The following is an 11,023-nucleotide window of genomic DNA, read 5'->3' as shown; positions in this document are numbered from 1 at the left end:
GACACAGGGAGAACACACCACACTCCTCACAAACAGTCACCCGGAGGAAACCCACGCGGACACAGGGAGAACACACCACACTCCTCACAGACAGTCACCCAGAGGAAACCCATGCAGACAAAGAGAGAACATACCACACTCCTCACCGACAGTCATCCGGAGTGGGCCACGAACCCACAACCTTAGGACCCTGGAGCTTTGTGACTGCACCACCTACCTGTTGCTCCCCCATGCCGCCCAAATATATTACATTAAAAACGTAAATAACCTTATATATGTGAAATGTTATTCATCGTTTCTTAATTTTATGTTTTATATTTTGATATAACATCTAAAAAAGTCCTGTTTTAATGGGTCAAAATAAAACTTTGGTGGAGTCAGACATAAATCTCAACCGGACGTGTTGTCATCTCCTGCTGCAAAATCACAGCTAAAATCACTTGATCTCACAGGAAATGACAGGCCTTTGCTATCGCCTCCTAGTGTGAACAGGGGGTAACTCCTCCACTGAAGGATCCCAGAAACTCCCAATATTCCCTGAACACACTCAAAAGAATAACAGTCTGTTCCAGGTCCAGAAATATTCCAGAAGACACACACACACACAGTTCATAACAAGCAGTGTTACATAATTCAATCATTAAATGATGCCTTTAGTAAATGAGTTTACATCATCTTTGACATTCAGTTCAGAGTTTGTTTTTTCTTTATTACGTTTCAGCCAAAACCAACAGCAAAGACGACCCTGAACCACAAAGTAAAATAAATCCTGACTTTTTCATTAGTCCGGCTACTGTTTCACCTGGAGGTAATTCTCGAGGACAGATAATAAGCACAGAGATAAAACAAATAATTCAGTTCCCAAAAGCTGTTGGCTCAAAGACGGCTCAAAGAGGCGTAACTGAACTCAGGAACAAGCTTTTACTGTGGATACATGAGTTTCTGCAGATTGCATTTCTCCACCTCTGATTTGGTATCATTGTGTGCAAGGCAGGAACACGCCCTGGACCGGGAACCAGTCCATCAGAGGGCAGCGCCCACACACACACACACACACACACACACACACACACCTGTGGACAGTTTCACAGAGAATTGAAGGTAAGAACTGTAACAGAGACACTTTAATGAATATGCATCAGAAACTTCCCACGGTTACTGAAAAAAACGAGTTTCCAAAATAAATTTATAGCTTAACAGAAACATTTAAATATATATATAACTAACCCCTTTGGCCGACACTTGGCTTTGGCTCGTGTGCAGCTGCTCCAAAAGATCCCATTTTATTTCATGCTTTTCTGAGATTATTATGAAATGATATGAAAATACAGGTTCCTCTGATACGATGTTTAAAACATGCATGGACATGAATTGTTAACTCTATTGTAAACTTACTGTAGAGGAGGAGAACAGCAGGAGATCCACTCCATTAGTCTACTTTCTTCAGTGAATCTTTCTGTTGATCTGAACTGATGAAGACCTCATACATCACACACACACACATCATTACAATAACTGATAGCTGCATTGTGCTTCAAGGACCTCAGTTAACTCTGTGTGATCTGACAGGTGGAACTTCCAGGTTTTCTTGTGAATCCACACATGCGTTTCCCATAACGGGGAATGTCCCTTTATGAATATCCCACATCCTGTGTAAGTTCCTCATCATATTTTACACAATGCTCCACTTAAATACATTTAACTTGCCTCCAGGGCCAGTTTCTTTACACTTTTATGTTCGTCAGGTCGGTGAATCTGAAGTATTTACACTACGGGGTACGTCTTAAACCAACCTGCGTTTCTTTAATTTCTCATTAGGAAATGGTCATTAATCACAAGTTAGAAAAGAACACACACATATATATATAAAATTATAGCTTGTGAGCTACACATACATTCAGACCCATACACTTGCAATGGATTTAAACCACACATGGGGTTATATTTTCTCTCTCTCAATGATAAAAGATTAAGTGCCTATGGGTACAGTTATAGTGGTCTGGTAGCTCTTCTGTGGTCGTTAGGAGTCTGAATTCTCTACATCTATAATCAAGACTTTTGGTACCAAAGTTCATTCTACTATAAATATCTCCCAAGAAATTCATATCCTATATTTTTAAACTGGAATTTAAATAAATGAAAGGTGGCCTCTGACTTTTGCACAGTACTGTTTCTGCTCGGGAGCTCAGTGGTGATTTCAGTCTTGAAAATGTTTTTACAATCTTTTTTTTTTTTTTTTAAATGCGACTTGGGTTGCAAGGTCAGCTCCTCCCTCCAACCTCAAATGTCAATCATCGGTGTTGGTCAGGACAGCGGTCCCTGAGAGCTGCAGCGCATTCACAACCACATCGCTCAGTGTCTCCCACTTTGTTACGGTGCAAAGACAAAGGTATGAACACAGAGGACAGAGAACTGCTCGTCACATAATCGACGAAAAACCCGTATTGAGAACCCCTGCCTGACTGCCTTTTCCACCCTGCAGCCGGATGGCATTCTTGGCATTCCCTCTCCGGAGGGAGAAACCACAGGAACTCAGTTCTCAGTTTTGGTCTGGTGTAGCAGGGTCACTACTGAGGTTCCTACGCCGTTGTCGATGGGCGCCGCGGCTTCGTTGGAGTCTGTGTTGTAGCTGCCCTCACATTTACAGCAGCAGAAAACATGGGCAGCGGCCTCCAGGGCCTCCTGGATGGGGCGCTGGGCGCTTTCGCTCACGAAGCAGTAGAGCATGGGGTCGGCCACACAGTTCAAGCTCGTGAGCAGCAGAGAGAACTGGTAATAGTTAAAGATCTTCTCGATGAAGCCACAATCCTTCTCCAAGATAGTCCTTACCAACAGGAAAACATGATACGGCGAGAAACACACCAAGAAGATGATGATGGTACTGGTCACCAGGTTCTTGATGCGCGTCTTCTGGGTCGTTTGCGTTCCAGCACTTTTGCCCACTGCGCGCAGAACCCGGAAGTACGACAAGGACAGGATCCCCAGGGGAAACAAGAACCCCATAAAGAAGCGGTAGTAGTTGATTGGCTGCTCCCAGTCCTGCATGGGGTAGTGCTCAAAGCACACAGTGTGGTTGGATCTGTTCGTACTCAGTTCTTTGTGACAGAAGAAGACCACACCTACGCACAACTCTTTGAGCCACACTACGGTGCTGACCAAGGTGGCAGCCTTCATGGTGCGAAGTGACGAGAAGCGGAGAGGGTACACTACAGCCAGGTAGCGGTCGATGGAGATGCAGCAGAGGAAGCCAATGCTGACGTAGATGTTCTCATAGAGCAGGATGCCGCATAGCTGACACACCCACTCGCTGTACTGCCAGTCATCACCCTAAAAGCAGAGGACCCCAAAAATAAATAAGTTACACTAACGCAAAACAGGTTTTCACTGTAAATATTTAACCTGGGGCCTGCGAACACAGCAGTGCATCAGATTCAATGATTCTGCATATTGTTTTAGGGCTGCAACATCACTGACTATAAATATTTGTGGACATTACACCCCTGATAACTCCAGGCGCCCAGAGTAAAGGACACCTGTTGCTGAAGGAGCTGTATTTCATTTCATTTATTTATTTATAGTTACACACATATGTAGCTCCTTTCTAAATGCCACAGGACACCAACACCTCAAAAATCACACACTGGAGACATGCATCAGTCAAATGTACACAGCATTTGTTTTGGTTTGACTGTTTTAAACTAAAGCCTACCTTTAATAAGTCTGTGTAACTCCGGATGCTGTAGAAATGTGCTGCTCGAGTCATTTCCTTACATCTCTAATGATAATAAGAAGGCATTCGAGCCAGAATTACAAACTCACCGCCCCATTCCACCTTAAATGATGGAGTAGCTCGCCTCTCCTTACCCCCTTTAACCTTAAATTGTTAACTAAAAAAGTGAACAAAATAATCGACAGATTAGTCAGCTACCAATTAATTGTTAGTTGCAGCTTAATTTCTTAATCTTTGTGATAAAAATGCGGCTAAAACCCTTTCTGAATCTGTAGAGACTGTAATATCCACTCCATCTCATCACCAGATATTACTCCCCTCATAATAATAATAATTTATTTGTATAGCTGAGTTTTCAGCTTTAGGGCTCGGTCCAGACAGAGCTGAGACTGTTCTGAAGAGTGTGATATGAAATGGAGGGAGATCACGTGCAGTTAAAGGTACTGAAAGTCGTACTGGGTGCAACTCAACCCATAGATTCTGAATAAATCGAGGCAGAAACAAAAAATGCAAACAGTACGTCAGTGAACAGCGTTACCTTGAAGATATACTGCAGCCAGAGAGGCAGTGAGGCCAGGTACAGCAGGTCAGATATGGTCAGGTTGAAGAGGTAGACGCCCAGCTCATTGCGGGCCCTCAGCTGCAGCCAGGCGTGGTACAGGGAGTAAGCGTTAGCTGGAAACCCCACCAGCAGGACCAGGATGTAGGTGCTGGAGAAGAGGTACTGGTGGATCTGGTAATTGAGGCTGCAGTTGATGATGTCTCCAGATGTATTTGTCATGACAGGCTCCTGGGTGTGGACCATTCACCCCGAGAAATATCACTCCATCAAATCTACAGAAAGCCAACAAAGCGATTTAACATTCATTTTGAGTTACTGCAGTCCTCAAGACGTCTGCGCATGGATTGCTTTACAGTTGGTTATTGAATAAATTAGATTTGCTTAATGCACTGATCTACATTATGACTTTCTGCACAATGATATGAAGCTTGTTTTTAATGTTGAACCCTGCTGAACAGATCAGGCGCTCTCCATATCCCTCAATTTCCAGTCTTTTCTGTCAGCTGAATTTACAACACAAACGATATTATTCATTCTTAAATTCATTCATGGAAAATGAGTAAATAAAAATGATTTTTATAATATTACATTTCTGTACATGCTTCATTGTTTTCAGGGTCTTAGCGGGTCTTTAGTCTCCCAGCAATCACTGAGAGCAAGGCAGCAACACACCATTCTGTGTAAGAGTGTGTGAGTGACTGGGTGAGTGTGTGGAACTCCACAAGTGTGAGTGACAGGGTGAGTGCGAGGGTGACTGGATTAGCATGTGTAACTCCACAGGTGTGAGTGACAGGGTGAGTGTGAGAGTGACTGGGTGAGTGTGTGGAACTCCACAGGTGTGTGCGAGTGACTGGGTGAGTGTGAGAGTGACTGGGTGAGTGTGTGGAACTCCACAGGTGTGTGCGAGTGACTGGGTGAGTGTGTGGAACTCCACAGGTGTGTGTGAGTGCCTGGGTGAGTGTGAGAGTGACTGGGTCAGTGTGTGGAACTCCACAGGTGTGTGCGAGTGACTGGGTGAGTGTGTGGAACTCCACAGGTGTGTGTGAGTGCCTGGGTGAGTGTGAGGAACTCCAAAGGTGTGTGTGAGTGCCTGGGTGAGTGTGAAAGTGACTGGGTCAGTGTGTGGAACTCCACAGGTGTGTGCGAGTGACTGGGTGAGTGTGTGGAACTCCATAGGAGTGTGTGAGTGCCTGGGTGAGTGTGAGGAACTCCACAGGTGTGTGTGAGTGCCTGGGTAAGTGTGTGGAACTCCACAGGTGTGTGCGAGTGACTGGGTGAGTGTGAGAGTGCCTGGGTAAGTGTGTGGAACTCCACAGGTGTGTGCGAGTGACTGGGTGAATGTGAGAGTGACTGGGTAAGTGTGTGGAACTCCACAGGTGTGTGCGAGTGACTGGGTGAGTGTGAAAGTGACTGGGTGAATGTGTGGAACTCCACAGGTGTGTGCGAGTGACTGGGTGAGTGTGTGGAACTCCACAGGTGTGTGCGAGTGACTGGGTGAGTGTGAGAGTGACTGGGTAAGTGTGTGGAACTCCACAGGTGTGTGCGAGTGACTGGGTGAGTGTGAGAGTGACTGGGTGAGTGTGTGGAACTCCACAGGTGTGTGCGAGTGACTGGGTGAGTGTGTGATTTCTTGTTCTCCACAAAATCATTGAACAGGACGAAGTGCATACAGTCCAAGCTTAAACCAGTGTGTAACGTATGGGGTCATGTTCATTATGTAAGATTCTAAGCTTTGCATCTCTCTATCCCTTTATCAGTGTCTTCTCACTACAATACCCAGCATGCACTGCAAGAAATGATAAAGACTGGTGCAGTGACGTAGAGGTTAATGAGCACAGACCTCATATTCAGCTTCAAAGCAGAAATGTATCTGGTTTCCCTCTGGATTAGATCTAAATAAATTAATACTTAAAATTAAAAGAGCCAGGCCTGGTGTATCCGCTCCAAGGCGTTTGTAGTTTTCAGTGTCCTTCCCACCTCCGTGTTACATCATCAGAAGGGGGTTTTCTTTGTGTTTTATTAGGAAAACGTGTCTCTGAATCTGAGAGGTAAATGTGGCACTGTAGCACCACTGCAGGACACAAGAGGGCATCTGAAAAAGACGTCACACCAAAGGTATCTACACTCTGACTCAGGAAGGGGCTGCAATTAATCACTCCTCGTTAACTTAATATATGCAAGTGCTCAGTAAACAGAGGGTAAACACATATTTGCATATGCCACTGGGTCAGGAAGTGGTCTAAAAAGCAATACCTGTGGTTAGTTAAACAACCAACTGCTCAGTTAAAACACACATACATTATGAATTCATCATCTGGACAGAAACCCACGAATCACCAACACCTACTCGGCCTCTTTGTGCTCCCGAGCAGGTGATGAACAGCTGTCAAGTTTAGCAGGAGTGTGTCCTTGGCTGCAGAGCCTAATCAAGCTCAGCACGACAGCTCAGACACGAAGGACCACAGAGTCTATTGCTTCACATCCTCTCCCACACCGTCACAACAGTAACGCAGAGGCTTGGAAACATCTTCATTCACACGGAGGGTTTACTGAGATCATTGTCGAAGCTTTCCAGCCACACAGAGCTGTTACTATCAGTTTCAGAAAATGTTGCCAGAAATACAATACATGCATAAAATAGACGCAGGTCAGAACAGAAGCACAGCTGAGAACTGCTTTGTTTCACACTGCATTAACATTAGAGACACAACAGATCCTGATATAAACAACAAAGCCCTCACTTACTACATCCCTGCTCTAATCTGGAAACGTCATAACAGACAAAATCAAAAAGGAGATGATCATCATCTCTGAGGTTTCTCGTAGAGAACTATGAGATCTGACGGAAAGACAAAGTCTCCTGTCTCCTCTGGAATTTAAGAGATCTCTGTGCTCAGATTTACCAGAGGAACTAAAGCCCACTCTCTCACCTCAAGGAGTTTAAGGGCGATCACCATGATGTCTCCTAAAGAGTCTCAGAGCGACCTCTGAGCAATAAAGCTTTCCTCTGGGTTGGTGTTTTAACTGAGGGGTGGATTAGGCTCTTGTTGTTCCTTCAGTGGTCCACAATCGGCTGCCTTTAACAATGCCGTTGTGATCACTGGCACGAGAGAAAGCGAGTGGCTTTAGCATCACTCCTGTGTGGCCTGAGGGCAGTGAGGGCCTGGCCACACACTGCCACAAATAAAAAGCCACAAATAAAGCACAGTCATTTTGAGAGAGTTCCATGACGAGACCCCAACATATTACAGAGAAATGACTGCAGCTTCCTCTCGACCTGCAGAGCTATTTAACTTGCGTGTGTGTGTGTGTGTGTGTGTGGTGTTAAGTCTTAAGTGTGTGCGTGTGTGTGGTGTTAAGTCTTAAGTGTGCGTGCGTGTCGTGTTAAGTCTTAAGTGTGTGTGTGTTTGGTGTTTAGTCTTTTAAGTGTGTGTGTGTGTATTTGTGTGTTGTTTAGTCTTTTTAGTCTGTGTGTGTGTGTGTGTGTGTGTGTACGCATGTGTGTATTGGTGGTGGTGTATAGCCTTTATAGTGTGCACGCACAGTGGTATTTAGTCTTTTAGTTTGTGTGGTGTTTAGCCTTTTAAGTGTGTGTGTGTGTGTGTATCTGTGTGTTGTTTAGTCTTTTTAGTCTCTGTGTGTGTGTGTGTGTGTGTGTGTGTGTAGTGGTGGTGTATAGCCTTTATAGTGTGCGCGTGCAGTGGTATTTAGTCTTTTAGTGTGTGTGTGGTGTTTAGCCTTTTAAGTGTGTGTGTGTATTTGTGTGTTGTTTAGTCTTTTTAGTCTGTGTGTGTGTGTGTGTGTGCGCGCGCATGTGGTGTATAGCCTTTATAGTGTGCGCACAGGGGTATTTAGTCTTTTAAGTGTGTGTGTGTGTGTGTGTGTGGTGATTATTCTTTTTAGAGTGTGTGTGTACTGGTGTTTAGTCTTGTTACTGTGTGTGTGTGTGTGTGTGTGTGTGTGTGTGGTGATTATTCTTTTTAGAGTGTGTGTGTGCTGGTGTTTAGTCTTGTAGTGTGTCAGGACTGAACCCAGGACCCCGAGACGCTGCAGCCGTGTGGCAGAAACACTACCAGAAGCAACACCGTGTAGCCCACGAACCATATATATATCAGACATATATTATTTTGATATTTTAACTGATATTTACTGATGTTTACTACATACATACACGCATTTATCGATCAGAATCATGCCTAACATGAAGCACGTGTATCATAAACATGCATATTTATTTTTAAACATATACCCAATTTTTTTTGGTTTATGTGTTTACATAGCCATATATAAAGGTTCCGTGTGGGGGCCCACATTTTTCATATCGTTGTTTCCCTTATTCAGAGGAGACGAGCCTTTTTCAAAAGCTCTGTGGACAAAAGAGAATATCATCAACTAAACATGAGAACTCATCCCAAACTTTAATCCTTTGCCCATCGTTCTGAGGGACAGATGATCCTGCTTTACCTTTGAGACAGGAGCTTATGAGCATATTTCAAGACCTTTAGGAATCCCCCTGTAGCCTCAGCTACAGTAAAGCACATCCGCATCAACCTGCCCCTTACACAGACTCTGTTACACCATGCAGCACCAACCTGCCCTAAGCTGGGCTCTTGTACCCCAAGCTAGATCCTAGAGCAGGAAGGGTGATAAGAGCTACCCTGTTATTCCATCCTCACACAACCCTCAGCAAGTCAGCACTCTCTAAAAGCATGGAAAGGGCTCCCTAGTGAAAGCAAAGAGTGAATACTGAACTGGGGGTGAAGCGGGGTCTTCTCTGGGATGGAAAAGCTTTGGTATCAGGTTCAGTACAGAACAACAAACACCTGTTTAACTGATTCCAGAGCAGCAGAACCGCGCAGAGAAGCTGTACACTGGTGCTAAGAGTGAAGCAGTTCACAGCAGCAGAACAAACACAACAGGTTTCCTTTCTTGTAGCTTACATCTCTAAATCCTTCTAGACTTCCTGAAGGGTTTACAGAGCCATGGAGTTCAAGCTACACTTTTTATCCGACAGAAGACGAAGGGAAGGAGTAAAGCATAACTAGAGTTATCAGCTGAAGAGGATTTCATTCCTGTATCACGGTGTAGCAAAACACATAGGGGTTCTTTACCTTCTCAGTGTGCCTCCTCTGGTCGCTCTGTCTCTCAGTCTTAGCTAGAACCAACTGGGACTAGTCCAACTGTCCTCGGATCAAGAAGAGCACTTTCTTCTACATCATCATCGTCGTCATCAATCCCAGCGCAGGTCAGAAGTGGAGATAACGGTTCAGTGTTTTTCCGAGAAGCGCATGGAGGCAATAAAACCGCCAGACAATTCCGTCTCTCTCTCCAACACACACACACACACGTGGCTGAGAGGCAGTTCAGCGCGCTTCCCCCTCAGCACGAGCATCACACTTAAAACCTCTGCCAGGGGGAATTTCGCCTTCATTTCCACAGCCTTTACTACTTTCACACCTCCTCCATTACCTCAGCCTTACTCACAGGTCACTGATGACTCAAACACCTCCTTTCAGCTACTCCTCCTTCAGGATTTTTATTTTATCATCATGAGCTCATTAAAAACTCAAAAATGCGCCCTCGCTTTACATCTGTATTTATAAATATACATTAGGTCTTATCCAGAACTAATCACGGCATGAAATGTATCCAGAATCACTGGCTGTAGGGCAGGGACACACCTGGTTCACGGCAGTGCATCACACACTCACCCTGTCACTCTCACCGTGGACAGTTGTACACTCACCCTGTCACTCAGATGTGGACAATGTCACACACTCACCCTGTCACTCACAGATGTGGACAATGTCACACACTCACCCTGTCACTCACAGATGTGGACTATTTCACACACTCACCCTGTCACTCACAGATGTGGACAATGTGACACACTCACCCTGTCACTCACAGATGTGGACAATGTGACACACTCACCCTGTCACTCACAGATGTGGACAATGTGACACACTCACCCTGTCACTCACAGATGTGGACAATTTCACACACTCACCCTGTCACTCACAGATGTGGACAATTTCACACACTCACCCTGTCACTCACAGATGTAGACTATTTCACACACTCACCCTGTCACTCACAGGTGGACAATTTCACATACTCACCCTGTCACTCACAGATGGACAGTTGTACACTCACCCTGTCACTCACAGATGTGGACAATGTCACACACCCTGTCACTCACAGATGTGGACTATTTCACACACTCACCCTGTCACTCACAGATGTGGACTATTTCACACACTCACCCTGTCACTCTCAGATGTGGACAATGTCACACACTCACCCTGTCACTCACAGATGTGGACAATGTCACACACTCACCCTGTCACTCACAGATGTGGACAATTTCACACACTCACCCTGTCACTCACATATGTGGACTATTTCACACACTCACCCTGCCATTCACACATGGACAATTTCACATACTCACCCTGTCACTCACAGATGGACAGTTGTACACTCACCCTGTCACTCACAGATGTGGACAATGTCACACACCCTGTCACTCACAGATGTGGACTATTTCACACACTCACCCTGTCACTCACAGATGTGGACTATTTCACACACTCACCCTGTCACTCACAGATGTGGACAATTTCACATACTCACCCTGTCACTCACAGATGTGGACTATTTCACACACTCACCCTGTCACTCACAAATGGACAGTTGTACACTCACCCTGTCATTCACAGATGTGGACA

At 45.0% G+C, this 11,023-nt stretch overlaps 1 protein-coding gene across 1 annotated transcript; it reads right to left on the bottom strand.

Annotated features, from left to right (window-relative positions):
* Positions 1 to 733: 733 nt before the first annotated feature.
* On the bottom strand, positions 734 to 9,605 carry LOC136709434 (ovarian cancer G-protein coupled receptor 1). The gene is made up of 3 exons (XM_066684675.1): positions 9,404 to 9,605; positions 4,269 to 4,564; positions 734 to 3,327 (listed from the first exon to the last, which is right to left on the bottom strand). Exons 2-3 carry the CDS (start codon positions 4,533 to 4,535, stop codon positions 2,533 to 2,535), a joined length of 1,062 nt encoding a protein of 353 aa, XP_066540772.1. The 5' UTR covers positions 4,536 to 4,564; positions 9,404 to 9,605; the 3' UTR covers positions 734 to 2,532.
* Between the last annotated feature and the right edge of the window lie 1,418 nt (positions 9,606 to 11,023).

Source organism: Hoplias malabaricus, chromosome 1 (genome assembly GCF_029633855.1).
Source record: "Hoplias malabaricus isolate fHopMal1 chromosome 1, fHopMal1.hap1, whole genome shotgun sequence".
Lineage (NCBI taxonomy): Eukaryota > Metazoa > Chordata > Actinopteri > Characiformes > Erythrinidae > Hoplias > Hoplias malabaricus.
The sequence above is the reverse complement of the archived record's forward strand: the minus strand, read 5'-3'. Positions and strand labels throughout refer to the sequence as shown.

Excerpts from the sequence above, each read along its gene's own strand:
- LOC136709434 (XM_066684675.1), bottom strand. The coding sequence starts at position 4,535 with ATGGTCCACACCCAGGAGCCTGTCATGACAAATACATCTGGAGACATC. Across the intron at positions 3,328-4,268 it reads GGCTGCAGTATATCTTCAAG|GGTGATGACTGGCAGTACAG; the intron begins GTAACGCTGTTC and ends CTCTGCTTTTAG.